The 18,742-nt window shown below is 34.6% G+C and overlaps 1 protein-coding gene and 1 long non-coding RNA gene across 4 annotated transcripts; one reads left to right on the top strand and one right to left on the bottom strand.

Moving 5' to 3' along the window:
* The first annotated feature begins 6,520 nt into the window (after positions 1-6,520).
* LOC104711598 (uncharacterized) lies at positions 6,521-9,736 on the top strand. 3 transcript variants are annotated; one of them, XM_010428312.3, is made up of 7 exons: positions 6,521-6,883; positions 6,995-7,102; positions 7,199-7,291; positions 7,409-7,472; positions 7,633-7,757; positions 7,860-7,927; positions 9,469-9,736. In XM_010428312.3, the coding sequence occupies exons 1-6, from the start codon at positions 6,605-6,607 to the stop codon at positions 7,923-7,925; spliced, it is 735 nt and encodes a 244-aa protein (XP_010426614.1). In that variant the 5' UTR covers positions 6,521-6,604; the 3' UTR covers positions 7,926-7,927; positions 9,469-9,736. The 3 variants fall into 3 exon arrangements, with proteins under 3 accessions (XP_010426614.1, XP_010426604.1, XP_010426598.1); XM_010428302.3 differs by lacking the exon at positions 9,469-9,736 and adding an exon at positions 8,224-8,650; XM_010428296.3 differs by lacking the exon at positions 9,469-9,736 and having other exon boundaries at positions 6,522-6,883; positions 7,860-8,074.
* Positions 9,737-16,459: 6,723 nt separating this feature from the next.
* Positions 16,460-17,796, bottom strand: LOC104711591 (uncharacterized). Its single transcript, XR_755356.3, has 3 exons — positions 17,394-17,796; positions 16,891-17,236; positions 16,460-16,663 (listed from the first exon to the last, which is right to left on the bottom strand). It is a non-coding gene; the product is annotated as an uncharacterized LOC104711591 (long non-coding RNA).
* Positions 17,797-18,742: the final 946 nt, after the last annotated feature.

The raw sequence follows: 18,742 nt of genomic DNA, 5'->3' as shown, positions 1-18,742 counted from the left end.
GAAAGAGAACAAGAAGGGGAGGAAGGAGAAGGTGTAAGAAAGAAGATCAGAGTTACTTAGAAGGTACTTAGTACTTACTAATTCTTATAACTTGTCGATACTGTCTTTATAAAATGTTGATTTGTTAATGTCATTGATCAGGATCTTATGTTTGTTTTCGTAGAATCTCTTGGTATTAGTGATTGGAGATGAGGGGGAGATCAGATGGAGGGAAGAAAAAGCCAGTGATTGCTCTTCTTTGGCTCCTCAGCCTATAAGTCTATAAGTCTATAAGACTATAACTATGGAGCTTCAGCGAATCTCTTTGTTTTATGAACTTTTAGTAAATTATGAGTCTTGATCGGTCAGACCAATTATGAGTTTATGAACCTTTATAATTATGAGTTTATGAACCTTTATAATTATGAATTTATGAACCTTTAGTAAATTATGAATATGAGTGTATTTTAACCAATGGACAAACCAATTGGTCATGGTCCAATTTGGTTTGGACAGATTTGAGTGTGGGTGTATTTGGGCATTGACCGTAAATAAACCATAAATGGTATGTGTCCAAATGGACATGCCCATTTGGTTATGGTCAGACCAATTTACAACCCTAGGCACAAGACGCATCGAAGCATCTTCTTGATATGGAAGGGGGATACAATTTACAAATTAAAAAGTTATCAACCTTTGTCTTCCTTTTTTTCTTTGTTCGATGTGTTTATGTTTTACGATATGTATGAGATGATATTATTATCAAGAATGAATAACAATTCATTGCTTATAAAAAGTAAAATGATGATAAAATACGCAGCTTTTTGTGTCTCTTTTGTCCTTTCAATTAATCGAGTTATAAGTTTTCTTTTAAGGTACTTTTGTCTCCAAGAAGACTCTCCTAGGAGCTAGGGAGATTTTCTAATCAGACTTTTTAACTAACATCTGTCTTCCATCTTCCCACTGTTTTGTTAAAAATATTTTATAATCAGTTATCATTGCGATAAAGTCCAAAATCACAAGCACTACGAAAGTACGAATATTGCAGTGTTATGCGATACATATATATATCTGAATAATATACTTCCAACAATTAATTTCTAAACGTTGGCAGCAATACGATACAAGGAAAGCCACCGGATGATGGGATCGTATCATGCATCCTCGACCCTATTCAAAAGTTGTATATATAGGAGGGAGATCATCACTACAACTTAACATACACATTTGCTGTATTATATACTCCATATAGCAAAACTATAAAACGAATCGCGTACGTCAAAGCATGTTCCAATGTGGTTTATGCAGAAAAACGACAAATGGACAACCTATCCGATCCGTCGTACAAGTTGTTGACTTGGTAGCAAACCGAGATTGAAGTAAGACATATAAATATCATCTTAATTAGATACTAGATTATAAGAGGAGTGAAATCTAATCCGAGTCCAAATTAAAGTAAGATCAGTTTATAACCTATTTACAGTATGTGTTAAGAACCAACCGCATATCATCTTATGTGGTTGTCTTTTCTCTTGCAAACTTTTCAAACACTTTAACTTAAGCGTCATCAAGTTATCGGAAAACAACTCAACCATATATATCCTCCTTGATTACGATCTTTTGTTTTTTTTTTTTCTAATAGTACAAGATTTATTATTTTCCAATAGCACTCACTTTCTTGATTATGTCGAAAAGGAGATACCTGATGATGAAACTCAAAGTTCTGTACCAAAACAACCACCATAGTTTTAGGATAGTTAGAGGAATTAATAGTTTGCAAATATAAATAATAAACGTATGTACATTCATATTTATGTAACTTACAAAATGAGTATAATTTACATTTTTTTAATACAAAATGAGTAACTTATAAAAAGGTTGTACGTAAAATATAGTTATATAATTCTGACCCACTATAAAAGTTACATGGTAAGGTGGGGAGCGAGGGTCTCCGAATTTGATGGGTGTGTTTTTGTGTGCATAACAAAAGTTAAAACTGCGTTTTTATTAATATTGCAAAATTCTTTTTCTTACATGTGTTTATTTATTGTTAAAATACATATAAAAATAAAATGAGACAAAGCTTTTGATTCAATTTTTACTCTCTTTCAATCTCTATCTCACCTTTTGTAGATGCCAAGCTTGCCCACCATATCTTCTCCTCAACCTCTCACTTTACAAGCTAAGTAATTATATGTATATATTTTTGTTAGGCTAGTTATTTGAATGAGCAAACTCTACACAAATATTTAAAGATTCAACTTAAACAAAGGAGTCATTTATCAATATGTTAGATCAAATATACAGAAGAAAATTACGTACATATGTTTATTTCCATCTCTATATGCATGCTTGTCTTCATATATAGTTAGACGTATAAACTTAATTCACTGCTAGCTGCCATATTAAGCTACATATGTTTACAAACCAAAGTCATCATATATACTTGAAAATCATGATCAGTTACATGTTTTGTAAACAAACTTGATTCTTATCTTTAATCTTTTGTGTTTCTCTTTTTTTTTTTGGCTTTCTTTTTGTTTGGTTTCTTGCTTTATCCATTTACAAGTCAAGTCAGCTTATAAACAACGCGGTATTTCCATCCCCACAATTCTTTTTTTAGAATTATACATATGGATACGTTTGAAAAAATAGAAAAAAAAATATAGAGTATATATACTATTAAAAAAAAGGAAAAAAGGAGAAAGTTGGTGTAGGGCATTATGTAGCAATGACAAGTTTCACACACACCATTGGGGCATTGCGCTCTTTTCTCTTTATTTCGCCGTCTCCTTCATGTGATATATCTATACTATTAAAAGGGAAGCATTTTTAATAAGTAGACATAGATTAAGAGATTATTACATGAAATGCCACTGAAAACAAAATAAGGATATGTATAAATCATGTATCCAAACAGATTGATATTTAATAGGAGCCAAACAGATTGATATTAGTGGTATTAGCAGAACCAAAATTAAAAGATATAACTCTAAAAACTCGGGTACAATTAAGATGGGTTCTAAATCGGTTTCCAAACAAATCACAGTCTAATAATAACAATTACCTAATATTTATGAAAATTAAATTTATTACCATAAAAATCGGACACTTAAATTCGGAATTATATATATGTAAACATATTTAACCTGGTAATATATCTATATATATTTCTGGAAACAACAATTTATTATATAAGGAATTGAATTGGTCAAACCTAATTTGATATTATAAATGACGTGATTAATTAAAGAAAGTAAATATAGAATTATCAAAAATGGAAATAGAAAACATTAGATTTCAAATTTCTTTAAAAACATAACAATATTTTTTATGAAAATAAAACAATAATTAATAATAAGAAAAAAAATGTAAAACCTAAAAAAGGAGTATGCTCTTTTATATTGATTTCAAACTGATTAATAAGAGGAAAATATTTAAATTATAGGTAATATATATATATATCCAAAAATTATTATTTTAAAACTTATGAAAGTTTTTTAATGTTCTTAAATAACAGAGCTACTAAATTTAAATTTTGTCTAAAATCTATTTTTGCAAAAATATTATATTTAATTAAAATAAATAACGATTAATAGTATAAATTAAAATCTATAATAAAATTTCATCGATTATGGTGTGAATTAATTGAAGATAATTGAAGTAATTAATTATTTTGAGTTATGAAACAAATATTCAAACAAAATATAGGCGATATGATGGCGAATTTTGTGGAAACTATCAACGAACAATTAGGAAAATTAAGCAATATATTTGGCAAACAATATCTTAATAATAAATGAAAAATCATAAACAGATATTGAACTTTTTCTATACCATTTTCTTATATATAACGAAATTTTTTGTTTAAGCCTAGAATATATTTTTTCGTTTTTCAATTTTAATAGCACATAATTTTTTTGTTCTTTTTGCTAATTGAAGATCTAATTTGAGATTTATATTCTTGATTTCAGTGTTTGAATAGAACATAGAAATAGTTGTTTCTCCACCTTGTGTGTCACTGTTTCTTCAAACCAATGGTACTATGTGGATTTTATATTATGTTAAAGTTTGATCTTTATTTTTCATGACACACCCTTTGATTGAAAAAGCTTAAATATCGAGTTCTTATTAAATACTAATCAGGATATGGATAAGAGAAGGAAGAACAGTTGATAGAACATAGATCCTCAAATCGAGTAATCCAGCTAGATGGCATGAAGCATGACTACCTCATTATGGCTTTTTTATTTTGTTTAAAGGTTAGATTTTCAAATTTGTTTTAAAATTTAATCATATTTTTTATGAAAATGAAACAATAATTAATAATAAGAAAATGACTAATGAAACAACTATAAAAGGAATATGCTCTTTTATATTGATTTCAAACTGATTAAAAAGAATATATATAAATTATAGGTAATATATATCCGAAAATTATTGTTTTAAAACTTATGAAAATATTTTAATGTTCTTAAATAATAGAGCTACTAAATTCTAATTTTGTCTAAAATCTATTTTTATAAAAATATTATATTTAGTTAAAATACATAACGAATAATAGTATAATTTCAAATTTATACTAAAATTTCATCAATTATGGTTTGAATTAATTGTACTAAAGGTTATTTTTAATGTATCATTAATTTGTGTGTTTTGTTTTTGAAGATGGCAAACTTTGGTTTGATATTTTGGACTCGGGAATTAAACACATTAAGAGTTTTATTGTTTGGTATTTAAATTAGCTAATAATTAGGGTGTGTTTATGCAGGGTTTTAGTCAAGGAGAATATTGGATCACGCAAGAAACAAGTACAAAACCATTTTACCAGAGAATAGTACAATTAAGAGAGTTTAGTTGTGACGTGAAGACTTTACTACTTGTGATTGATTTTATTGTATTTAGACTTTTAAATGGGAAAACATGTAATCGTATTAAAGAGCAAGTGCATCCATCCACACATATTAAACTATTTGAAATAAACTTATTGTATATCAACAATTTCATACCCAATATTTATGAAGATTGTATTTAAGAAGTTTCCATAACCATTTCTATTAACAACAACATAACTATATGTTCAAAACCGTGCCATAGTTAGGAAAAAAGAAACATTCACTTAGGGCATCAAATTTTGGAGAAAATATTAGGAGCATATATTATTTAGACTTTAGTCCTAATAGAGTTATGTTTCTATGAGACTTAATGGTTATGCTAAAATAATGTGTTAATAATATTGATAAATACGAAACAAATAATGGGCTTTGATAGGCTTAATTAAGTAATTAGAAAACAATTACTTCAACAATTAAGGTTTTAAAAAAAATTAATAAATATTTAGGGTAAACAAAGAAATATATATATCTCTTTCTCCTCTTTTCTGAACAGAATTCAGTAAATAAAGTTTTCTTCTTGGCACAACTCTGTATATGTTACAAGAAATCAAATATTACTTATGAAAACAACACCTCACATACGTGCGGGTCCGTATCTAGGCACGTACGTGCATTTTTGAATCTCTTACATATTTCTTATTTGTTGGACTAAAATATACAATATCAAATATTTAAATAAACTTAACATATAATGGGCGTGACGTATTTACTGTCCCAAAATAACATACCATATTTCTCTTACTAAATTTTTAATGTGATTATCTTTGTTAATAACAGAAACGAATCCGATCATTCTTTTGTCTAAACCGAATTAAAAACAAATCAAAATTGGTAGAATATGGATATTGAATGTGTCTAACATTTCAAAAAAAAGATACATTTACAAACATAACTTCATATATATGCAGAGCCGGCCCATAGGTCAAGCCAATGAAGCATCAGCTTGCGGCCGTTTATATTATATACAAAATTCGGCCCTATTTTTCCAAATGTTTCTTTAGTTTAGTGGCGTTAGGAGTGTTAGTGAAGTCTCACTCTTCACGAGTTCGAATCGCCAGTAGCTCAATATTCAGCCCATTTTTTTTAATTTGATTGTGTCCCGCAAAAAGTTAGCGACGGCTCTGTATATATGTAATATATTATAAAGCAAACATAGTTTTGAAATCAACCCCGCACGTATGTGCGGGTCCGAATCTAGCATATATATATATATAAGGTGGAAAGGTGGAAACTTTCTTCTTTTGTATCATACATATTACATAAGCTATAGGTTTTGTCAAATTACCAAAAAATTATCGTTTAGATACATATACTGTATATATAAATATTGATCTTGTTGTATTTATTTGTTTTCAAATCGCCAGAATTACGAAAAAATGAGAAAAAAATCCATTGAAAAAAAAATAATCTATAAGAAACAAAGCAAAATATTAAAAAATTGAAGAAAAATATGAGCACACATACATACATACACAAGAAAAATATGATAGTAAAAAATAATAGTTGAATGCAAAAGGACAAGTGAAAGTGGATATTGGGTTTAGTTTTAAGAATTATTTTATTAGAATGTTTAGTGAGAGGCCATGCCATTTAATTGGGCTTCAATATTAACAATATGGGCACACAGTTGAAGCCCAATAAATCAGACGAGAGGGAGGGAGAGAGACTGAGACTACTTTCAAGGCGGCAAAATCAACCAACCCTAGAAACTAGAAGAGAAGAGAGAATCAATGGCGAGCAGTAGCGGAGAGTCCGGCGAACCAAAGGGGACGATATCGGAGTACGAGAAGAAGAGGCTCTCAAGGATCGCTGAGAACAATGCCAGATTGGAAGCTCTCGGCATCTTTAAATCCGCCAAGGCTCTTTCATCTCCTCCTCCTAATTCCAGAAAACGTAGAGCTACTAATCCTGAAGAAGACGATGATTATAGACCCCTCGACGATGATGATGACGACGACGACGATGACGAAGACGAAGACGAAGACGAGGAGTTTTTGGGTAAAAGAAAGGTAAAAAAAAAAAAAAAAGATTTAGTGGATGGTTGTTGTATGTTTATGGCTCTTTCTTGTTTGGTGATGTTTGTTTAATTGTTGTTGACTTTTGGGGGATTTATTAAAAAGAACAATAAGGCCTCCCCGTCCCCATCAAAGACCAAGAGAAGCGTCTTATTATCTAACAAGAATTTGAATCCCACTGGAGACGACGACACTGATGATGACTTTGACAAGGTCTTATTATTGCTTGGACTTTTGCTTCATTTAACATCCACATCTTTCTTTCTTTTGGTTCTAATTTGACTTCCTCCAATCCAATCCCAAATGCAGGCAATAGCGCTTTCTCTACAGAACTCTGTTCCTACCAATGAAGACTCATCATCAGCTTCTACTTGGAAGACGAACAAGAAGCATCAACCTGCGGTTTGTTTTCTTACATCAATATATTATTATTACTCTCTCTCTCTCTCTCTCTCTCTCAAGTACTAGTGATGATTAAGACTGTTTCGTTCTGTTCTGTGGTGGTGTCCCTTTAATTAGGAATTTATGAGCAAGATGCAGATGACGGATGATGAATTGGTCGTTTACTTCTGTCAGTTTGATGGTAATATAGAATTTATCTCCCAATCTTTCTAGTTTCTATTCATTCTTGTGCCATTGCTGCTATCTTTTCTTATATCTTTGAGACTCTCTCTCTCTCTCTCTCTCTCTCTCTCTCTCTCTCTCTGGCTGTGTATTGGATCATCGTTTTTTTGTAATTGCAGAAGCGGGAAAAGGGTTCATTACTCTGAGAGATGTGGCGAATATGGCCACGGTGCATGATTTCACTTGGACGGACGAGGAATTACAAGCCATGATTCGTTGCTTTGACATGGATAAAGACGGAAAGGTTGGCTGGCAGTGTGAACTTCTTTTAATTTATTAATGTTTCTTAGATATATTAATCCTCCATCTGCATTGTGTGTGATCTTCTTTAATTTTTGGGTTTCAGCTAAGCTTGGATGACTTCAGGAAGATTGCTACACGATGTCGCATGTTGAAGAAAGATTCTTCTTGATGGTACTACTATATAGTACTATATAGTATGTAATTACGAATGTGATTTTGGGTGACTACTTTAGTTCACGATGATTCCCCATGTTATGGATTCAACTGAAATTGACTACTGATTAAGCGTAATTATCAACATCACACAAGAAATTCAAATTCGAGGGCAAGTTGAATCCATTAAAAATACGTACAAACAAACACCTATGACATCTGATATATCATGGTTTTTAGGTGTTTTTAGCCATGATATAAGTCTTATCTATAGAGTCTTTTGGTGTTTTTAGAGTCTTTTTGAGTCTTTATAGGATTTAACATGGATGGGAACATAATGGAGCTAAATTGGAGGATTTGGAGCTTAATCAAGTATTGAGGCTGAGTTACAAAGTTGGGAGACGAAATTGAGAGAGTGCATCGATCGACACATTGATAGCATCGATCAATGCTAGGCCAAATACGAAATTGGAAGTTTTCCCACAAGTTTTGAAGATTTACAAATCTGCCCCAAAGTTTTCCATATTTGCATCATTGGTCCCTGGATGTGTTTAGGAGTATAAATAGGATTTTTATGGTCATTGTTTAGACCAAAGCTTTATTTTTCCCTGCAACTTTTGAGAGCAAAACCCTGTGAGATTTTAGAGAGCTTTTAGAGAGAAGAATCAAGACTCCTTCAGAGAAGATTCAGAACTCCTTTACTTCTTCTTTAATCTCTTTCTTAATGCAATTTATTCAGAAGATGTTTGGTGTTTCATTGATTATGTCTGAGTAGATCTGCTTGTTAGGTTTAGGGTTTCTCATTAGGGATTTCATGGATTGTTAGATCTGTTAATTTAGGATTCATTATCTTTCTTGTTCTTCATCATAGGTTGTTCTCAATGCTAGATCTTTGATTAGTCATCTGGATTTAGATCTTAGGATTATTAATTGATATGAGAATATAATTGATTTTCCTGATAAAACCTTTGGTGAGCAAAATTATTTCTTGCAAAGAGATTTGATTTAATAATTTTGTGAACAATCTAAACTTGTTTTTAAAGCTGATTTATTACCTAGAATTTTGCAAAGAGATTTGGATTTTCTGGTTTTAAATTTAGATAATATTTGCAGTGAGAACTGATTTATTTTATAATTGTGTTTAGAGTTCAAGAACAGTGCTTAATTGTTGAATCCTGCTTATTTAATTAATTGATCTGATTTTCCATGATTTCCTGAGAATTTCCCTAAGCCTAGCGTTTATTCCTATTGATTTACAACTCCTTTATTTTCTGTTTTTGCATTGCTATTTAAATTTAATATTTTGATTTAGCATAATTAAAAGAGTAATAAGTCTATTGTGTGAATCTAGAGTTCTTGTGGATTCGATCCCTAAGTACTACAATTGATCTCTTAATTTGAGAGAGTAGCTCAGGGTTAAATTTGAGCATATCAAATTTTGGCGCCGTTGCCGGGGACTCTTTTGATTCACCATTAGATTTAAATCTTTGATTTTGTCTAAATTTTTCTTTTTCTGTTTTACTCACACGCTTTTGTTTCTTTTCTCTTGTGTGTTTCAGGTTCATGCCTAAGCCTAGCACCAGGAAAAATCCTACTGGTCCAGTTATTAAGCTTACAAACCAAGAGTTAGGACAACTAGAGCGTGAAAACACCAAAGCAGCCAAATCAGCGAAGATGGCCAATATAATCATATTGAGACCTGATGAGGCTGGGGTTTTGAAGGATCAAGAGGGTAATGTGTACAACGAGCAAGGCCAGAAACTTGATGCTGAAGGACGGGTTATTCAGGAAGAACTCGTCGTGGCCGATGAGAATGCAGATGGCGTCGATCGACGCGCGGCATCGATCGACGCAACCAGGACGGCATCGATCGATGCAATGCTGGCATCGGTCGACGCAATGCCGGAGCCGGTGCGAATGGTGCAGATTTGGGTGGCAATGACCAGCAGATTGTTCAGCCTAGACGGGAGAACAATGGAGAGCTTGTCAAGACTCTTGCGGACTTCAACAGACCAGACTTGTTCTATGAGAACCGTTCCGCAATTGTCCCTCCTCCATTCCCAAGGAATGACTTTGAGCTGAAGCCTGCCTACTTCGCTCTTGTTGGACAAAGGCCATTCCAGAACCTGCCAAATGAGAAGCCTCTAGATCACATTGAACACTTTGAGGACATTGTTACTAGCATCAAGGCTAATGGAGTCACTGAAGACTACCTCTACTGCAAGCTTTTCCCCTACTCTCTTGCTGGGGAAGCTTCTCATTGGCTAAGGCAGCTCAAACCAGGATCTCTGACAACCTGGCATGACATCAAGGTGGCATTCTTGAACTACTTCTATGATGATGCCATGTCTGATGAGCTGAGGATCAAGCTCTCCACCTTTAGACAAGGACCAACTGAATCTTACAAAGCTGCTTGGGTAAGATTCAAAGCATACCAGAGGGACTGTCCACATCATGGATTTTCAGAGGTGCAATTGATCAGTATCTTCTTTAGCGGGATTGACTGGAGGTATCAGATGGCTTTGGATGCTGCTAGTGATGGGAACTTCAAGACAAGGTACCCAGATGATGCTGAGAAGTTGATTGAAAGGTTAGCATCAAGCAACAGTACCAAGAATGCAGACTTAGAGCGGAAAAGAGCACATGAAGGCAATGGTTCAAATCAGTTTGCTGCAGTGAATGCTAAGTTGGATACAGTGCATAATCTTCTTGTGGGAAAGAAGTCTGTCCATTTTGCTGAAGATGTTGAGAATTTTGAGCCAAAGCCAGAGACTAGAGAAGAAGATGTCAACTATGTGTATGGAGCTGGATATCAAAATCAGAGATTTGGTCAGAAGAATTCCTTCACAGGAAATCCAAGCAGCAACTTCACAAGGAACTATGGTTCTTCATCTTACCAACCCCTCCCTCCACCCAGTTCAGAGAGCAAGATGGAATCAATGATTGGCCAGATTTTGGAAGGTCAACAGAAGTTAACGGTGGACTTCAATGGGAAGATTGATTCTGTATACACTGAGCTGACTGGGAAGTTTGATGCATTAAATACTCATGTCAAGAAGCTGGAGAATCAAGTGATTCAGACTGTTGGGTCTGTTAAAAGACAAGAGGAACTTCTTAATAGAAGAACTGAGAACCCCCACCATGCTTGTAATGCGATTTTGGTGAAGGAAGAAGATGAAGATACGACAGTCGGTCCAGCATCGATCGACACTACACAAGAGCATCGATCGATGCAATCATCACCAAGTGTCGATCGACGCAATGTCAGCATCGATCGACACCCCCCACAGACAGCTACGGTTTCTGTTCCAGTTCAACCATCCGATTCACAACAAGCCTACAAGCCTAAGGTTCTTTTTCCTAAGCCTAGGAGGTCTAAGCAGGAGCTTGAGGAAGCTAGATGCAAAGCTATGATGGATAAGGTAATGATTGAGATGCCTTTGATTGATTCTGTCAAGTTTTCTCCTAGTATTAAGAGATATGTGAAGAGAATGGTCACCAATGGTTTGAGTCATGAGGAAGGAGCACTGCTTACAAAGGATGTCAGTTCAATTCTGTTGAAGCAGCCTCTACAGAGGAAGAAGGATAAGAAGCAGGAGGTGGTTGTCTCTAAGGAAGTAAGTGCAGTAATTCAGAGTAGAATTGCAGAGAAGTTACCAGATCCTGGAAGTTTTGTGTTAGATTGCTCTATCTCCACAGGAAGGTTTCCTCATTCTCTATGTGATCTTGGCTCTAGTATCAACTTGATGCCACATTCTGTTGCTGTGAGACTTGGGATGACGGATTTTAAGCCAACTAAGATCTCTCTTATCTTAGCTGATCGATCTAGAAGGATTCCTGAAGGTGTCTTAGAGGATATTCCGATCAGGATTGGAGATTGCATGATTCTCACTGACTTTGTGGTACTGAAATATGACCAAGAGCCTAATGATCCTCTCATTTTAGGACGCTCTTTCTTGGCTTCAGCTGGTGCCATCATTGATGTGAAGAAGGGACACATATCTCTGAATGTAGAAGATTTGGTCATGAACTTTGAGATGGACAAGCTGAGAAGGGTTCCCACTATTGATGGTCAGACATTTTCTGTGGAGGTTGTTTCTGATGACAATCTGATCATAGAGCTTCAAGAAGACATTACTGCTGGGTATGTCAAAGAGTTGGAGCCTGTAGAGGATGTGAGTAAACAAGCTGCTAAGCTTGAAGATTGGAGTGGAGATCATCTAATCAGTACTAGAGATCATGATGAGGTTCTGATGCATGACAAGCCGCTGGTAGATGACGTTTTTGTGATGGAAACACGAATTGCTGAGGAAAGCTGCAAAAACGTTGAAGAAACACGAGTTGCAGACCAAGCATCGATCGATGCAGCTGTTGCATCGATCGACACTCCTTCCAGAGACGGCTCGAACTTGTCCACAACCACAGATTCTCGCGTTGGATCCTTAGCTGCAAGTCCTAGACCAGTTGTAAAGCTGAAATCTCACTATTCCACAGTTCAGAAGCCACAGGTAAGGCCAAGGTATGCATCTTCTTTACCCAAACCTTCTCCTATCATCAATAAGAATTTCAAAGGTACAAAAACTGTTGTGCAGTTAACCAAGCCGCGAGATTATCGCAGTGTGCTTGTTTCTTCTGTTGATGATTTTCCAGGACTTAAAAGAAAGCCACCCATCCCTCAGTCCCGTCCTGGTCCTGCTCCTCACATCCTTGTCAAACCTCATGCAGCTAAAGCCTACACACCCCCTTGGATGAAGAGGACATCCTCTCAGAAGCATTCACTGCCCTGTTCTGATCCACCGGATGCCTGAGATCCGACACAGTCAAGCTAATGACTGAAAACAAGCGCTTAGTGGGAGACAACCCACTGGTAGGTTTTTCTTTTTCCTTGTTCTTTTGAATTATTTTTTTATTTTTATTTTTATTCGCCAATCTCATACTTGATAGCACTGGGGACAGTGTTGTTTAAGTCTGGGGGAGGCAGTTACTAACTACGTTTTTGTTTTTGAGATTCAGAAAGAAAAAAAAAATGGTTTTATTGAGTCAAAATTTTGTTGGGAACTATGACTTTTCTTTTTAGTGTACTGCTTTGGTTGATTTATGCTGCAGATTGAATTCACAAATCCGACTAATGAAAAATCCAATGGCTGACCAGTGAACCAGAGACATCCGAATTTCCAACAGAATCCATAAAAGCTTGAGGTAATTTCTGTACTTTTCTTTTTACCTCATCAAGGAGATTGATTTTCATAGAGCTTGACTCCTTGTTCATACCTGACAAGTAAGACTTCAGAAAGAAAATGGTACTCCTCTCCCTTATTTAAGTTTAAAAGATTTTTCCTGAGAGCTTTGTTAAAAAAAAAGAATAAAAGATGAGATGATTTTGATCAGTTTAGAGAGGTAGGTAAATTACCTGTGACCTCATTATTCTACTCTTAAGTCAAATGATCATATAAAGCTTGGAAGCGAGGGGTAGGTAAATTACCGATGACCCCATTATTCGCCTACAACTTTGAGAAAAGAAAAAAGAAAGAAAACAAAAAAAAACAAAGCAAAGCTCTGAGGAAGAATAAAAAGAATAAGTCTGGGGGAGAGAAAGAGTACCACATGTGGTAAAAGATATGTCTTGCTTGTTATGGTATTGTACGGGAATGAGTCTAGAAGGTTCTTGACATTGATCAAATTGATGAGACTCACCGATGAAAGCTTAATGGAGGAAGTAGTGGAATTTGGTTTGAATTTGGGATGCTATGAAAGTCAACGGAGAAGTACATGGTGGTTCGATTTGGATTTATCAGCTAAGCATGTGGATTAAGGTTTGGATGATCATGGCATTACTTTGAAAAGAAAATGAGTTTCTATGTTTTCAAACCTCTTTCACAGATGAAGTTTATGTTTTGCTTGAGGGCAAGCAAAGGCTAAGTCTGGGGGAGTTGATATATCATGGTTTTTAGGTGTTTTTAGCCATGATATAAGTCTTATCTATAGAGTCTTTTGGTGTTTTTAGAGTCTTTTTGAGTCTTTATAGGATTTAACATGGATGGGAGCATTATGGAGCTAAATTGGAGGATTTGGAGCTTAATCAAGCATTGAGGCTGAGTTACAAAGTTGGGAGACGAAATTGAGAGAGTGCATCTATCGACACATTGATAGCATCGATCGATGCTAGGCCAAATACGAAATTGGAAATTTTCCCACAAGTTTTGAAGATTTACAAATCTGCCCCAAAGTTTTCCATATTTGCATCATTGGTCCCTGGACGTGTTTAGGAGTATAAATAGGATTTTTATGGTCATTGTTTAGACCAAAGCTTTATTTTTCCCTGCAACTTTTGAGAGCAAAACCCTGTGAGATTTTAGAGAGCTTTTAGAGAGAAGAATCAAGACTCCTTCAGAGAAGATTCAGAACTCATTTACTTCTTCTTTAATCTCTTTCTTAATGCAATTTATTCAGAAGATGTTTGGTGTTTCATTGATTATGTCTGAGTAGATCTGCTTGTTAGGTTTAGAGTTTCTCATTAGGGATTTCATGGATTGTTAGATCTGTTAATTTAGGATTCATTATCTTTCTTGTTCTTCATCATAGGTTGTTCTCAATGCTAGATCTTTGATTAGTCATCTGGATTTAGATCTTAGGATTATTAATTGATATGAGAATATAATTGATTTTCCTGATAAAACCTTTGGTGAGCAAAATTATTTCTTGCAAAGAGATTTGATTTAATAATTTTGTGAACAATCTAAACTTGTTTTTAAAGCTGATTTATTACCTAGAATTTTGCAAAGAGATTTGGATTTTCTGGTTTTAAATTTAGATAATTTTTGCAGTGAGAACTGATTTATTTTATAATTGTGTTTAGAGTTCAAGAACGGTGCTTAATTGTTGAATCCTGCTTATTTAATTAATTGATCTGATTTTCCATGATTTCCTGAGAATTTCCCTAAGCCTAGCGTTTATTCCTATTGATTTACAACTCCTTTATTTTCTGTTTTTGCATTGCTATTTAAATTTAATATTTTGATTTAGCATAATTAAAAGAGTAATAAGTCTATTGTGTGAATCTAGAGTTCTTGTGGATTCGATCCCTAAGTACTACAATTGATCTCTTAATTTGAGAGAGTAGCTCAGGGTTAAATTTGATTGTCACAAACAGATTGGAAAAATACTATGTTTCTAGTCTAGTACTCTCAAAATATATAAAAACGTCGTGCCTCCGGGCCGGGCACTCTTTTTGCTTAATTTATTTTTTAGTTCTACACCAAAATCTTTCATAATGTCTACATAAATGCTTCTTATTAGTGACTTAGAAGATTACAAGTTTTGTTTAAGTTACAATGGTATGATAAAAGATTGAAGATTTGTTCTTGTGCTAAACAATCGCATTTTGACTTGAAATGATGATACTCAGAGAAGTAGTGTGCAAGGGACGACCGGATTTTTCGTATAATTAAATTAGAATAAGTTGGCAGCGTTGTTAAAGACTTAAAGTTAAGAAAACATGCAATTTTTATTTAGATTTATGGATGGATGTAAGGTTAAATTTATAATTTTTAGGGTTGTTTGAAAGAATCCTGAGTGATTCGGATCAACATCAAACAGGAGCAAGGCACCATGGCGGAAGAAGCTGGTTCAGTTTGTTTTACTAAGACCAGAAAACACAACTACACAGCAACATAGAGACATGTCTCAGTATCTGTTTTCCATCACAGCTGCAACTTTCTTCATGTGAGAATTGAATCCCAGGCTTACCAAATTGTTGATCTACAAAATTTAGAATATTTGTTCTATTTATAGATACTACATTTTTAAACTAATTTTTATAGTTCTCTCACATATAAGACACAAAATGATTTAACAAAATTTAGCGGGAAGAAAAAATGGTAAACGACACAAAATAGTCATAAATAGCAATGAAAAACAGTATAAAAAGATCAAAAATAGTGTTTATTTTTGTTATTAGTAATTGTTATACATAAATTGTTTAGTAGGTTACCAATTATTTATTGGCAAAGTTGATCGAAAATAATTGTTCTCTATCTTGATTTAAAATTTAAAACGAGGTAAAAGATGTTTCGGGTATTGTTGTGGGATTTGTTCAGCTATTTTGACTGGAAGAAAACGGAAACATATGTTTAATTAAAAAAAGTAAAAAAAATCCAGACCCACGCGCTGCAGGTCCCCGAGGAGTTTTCTAATTTTTTTTTTCAATTTTAGGAGAACATAGTATTGTCCATCGGTTGCATCGGTTATATTTTTAAAAATAAAATACAGTAAAGAACAATTTTTGAATAATAAGTCCAATGACTGGGTTTCCTATCACACTCGCGTGTGGGCGTGTGAAAGTAAACTTACGGGACAAATTGGTCTTTTCGGATATGGGATGTGGCATCCCAGGAAAGAAACGGCGATTGTGGCATTTCGGGGAAATTTTTTTACTGTTCATGGCAATCTCTTTAATTTACTCAAACTTCAAAGCAGTTGCGATGCCACAATGATGACTATGTCACCCATATATGTGCTTTAAAACTCTTGTCTGATTTTCATTGTGAAATAAAAAACCGAAACCATGGTTTTATAGCTTACCTGTTATTGTTATAATCTATTGGGCACAAAACTAAAAATCAATAAAAGGTGGGAGTTACAAAGATGTGGTTCCTTAAACAAGAGTAGTATTACTGTCTTTGTGACGAAACTCACTCTATTTCCCGACACAAATCAAGCAAAGTACGAAGAAGAGGAAGATGTATCGGCCAATATCTGCAACTGTAGGGAGACACATTATTTCATCACCAGGAATAAATAGACAACGAAACTGTATGCTTTAGTTTAGTGACATAATTGTATAATGTTAGCTTTTTTACTTGTACGTTTTTAAATCTCACATTCGCTAAATTTGTTTAATAGTAAGTGAAATATATTTCTAGAAAGTTTCCTCTTTATGCATTTATAAATCAAGGAAAATAATGTAAATTCAAACTCATTACCTCAAGCTGATCTTCGGTGAAAGAGTCTTTCTGGATGTTCCATGTGTCCGCATGTGTTCGTCGGAACTCAGCCACTGCTTTTGTCACAGTCGATTTTATAGGTGTAGGTTCACCCGCGAAACGAGCCAGTAAATGTCACATGATCCGGCAACCAGCATCAAACATTTACAAAAGCTTAAGATTAGTTAAAGACGTTCAAGTTCAAGTTCAAGCTTAAGCTCTGCGCCACACACTTCTGACATAGAGATGTTACCTGGGCATGTCATAAGGAACAGACAAAACTGAAGCTACCAAACCAAGAACTGCTCCATGCACCTCCGCAATAGACTTGGTTGAACTTGATTTCCTGAAACAACCCGATGCAACTCTAAGGTCATGTTAAAACAAAATTGAAAGAACATATATGCAAATCACAGCTTCTTTTTTTGTTAATTGCGTTTATTACAATGGGCGACAAAAGTTAACTAAAAAATGCTTAAAAGGGAAGGGAAGGTTAGTTGAACCTTCAAGTCGATGCCCAAATCCTCAATCTTTGAACTCATCTGGGAACCCAACGATTGAATTCTTGAATCCATCTTAGTTTCGGAGTTTCGCAACTCACTAAGTTGATCGTATACGTCTGCTAATGAAGCTTCTTGTTGCTCCGCCTCCGATAATTCCCGAACCGGTGATAATCGATCCGATCGCCACCACCATCTTCAATCTTCTGCGATTGCTTCGATCACAGTCACGACGCACCAATTGATAAGTTTGAAGGTAAGATCTCTTCTCTCTTATCTCTTCACAATCCACAATACAATCTCAAACCCTAATTGATAAGCTTGGAGTTACAGTTCTCCTCTCTTATCACCTAAGAACAGAGCACATAAGCTCTAACAACACAATTGATCAGATCACACAGGATAATAATGTTCATAATCCTAGACTATTCTTATTTATACTCTAAACTTCACACATGCTTCTCTTTACTCTTCACATGTGCCTCTCACATGTGCTCTTATCACCTTCTCTTTTGGAATGAGTTTGCCCCTATGACATCCTTATACAAGCTTTAACAACATCACACAAGATAATTCATATTCGAGGGCAAGTTTTTCTGTGGAGTTCTTCGTTACTTGTGTGAATTAATAAACATACAGTACGTACAAACAAACCCCTATGACATCCTTATACAGGCTTTAGGAACTTGTCACAAACGAATTGGAAAATGCTCTGTTTCTAGTCCAGTACTCTCAAAAACGTCGTGCCTCCGGGGCCGGGCAGTCTTTTTCCTTATTTTATTTTTTAGTTCTACACCAAAATCTTCATATATCAAATCATGTTGGGCAGTTTGTCTTGTAAAACATTACCAAAATTTCCTGTTCAAGCTCCTATAGTAAGAGAGTCGGCACCAACATTAGAACTACGCAAAATAAAAGCTAAACTCAATAGACCATTCCATCTGGTTCTCGACCATCTTGAGGAAGTCGGAACAGTCTGTTTCCATTTTGACTGAACATATTTGCTTCCCTATAAAGCATGATAGCCCAAATGAGTCCGTCTAACTCCGCCATGATGTTCGGATAGACTCGTACGACATCCTTGAAGCACACTAAGAGTAACTCTTATGGTTATCACATATGCACCCATCCTAATCCACTAGTTGGCCAACTTTCTAGTAAGAGGCATTAATTTGGCATGTAAGGACTAAGGATGAAGGTTTGCTAGTGATTTTCTTGGGATCTTGTGCTTACCATTTCTTTCTCACTCTTCCTTATATTTGCATTTTTTGAATTTTCTGCTTCCACAGAAGCAAGTTCGCGGGTGTCAATTGGCCAAGTATTTTTTCCGTCCAACACTTTGTCATTTCTTG

Source organism: Camelina sativa, chromosome 2 (genome assembly GCF_030686135.1).
Source record: "Camelina sativa cultivar CO46 ecotype springtype chromosome 2, ASM3068613v1".
Taxonomy (NCBI): Eukaryota; Viridiplantae; Streptophyta; class Magnoliopsida; order Brassicales; family Brassicaceae; genus Camelina; species Camelina sativa.
Note: the sequence above shows the minus strand (reverse complement) of the source record. Positions and strands in the feature narration are given on the sequence as shown.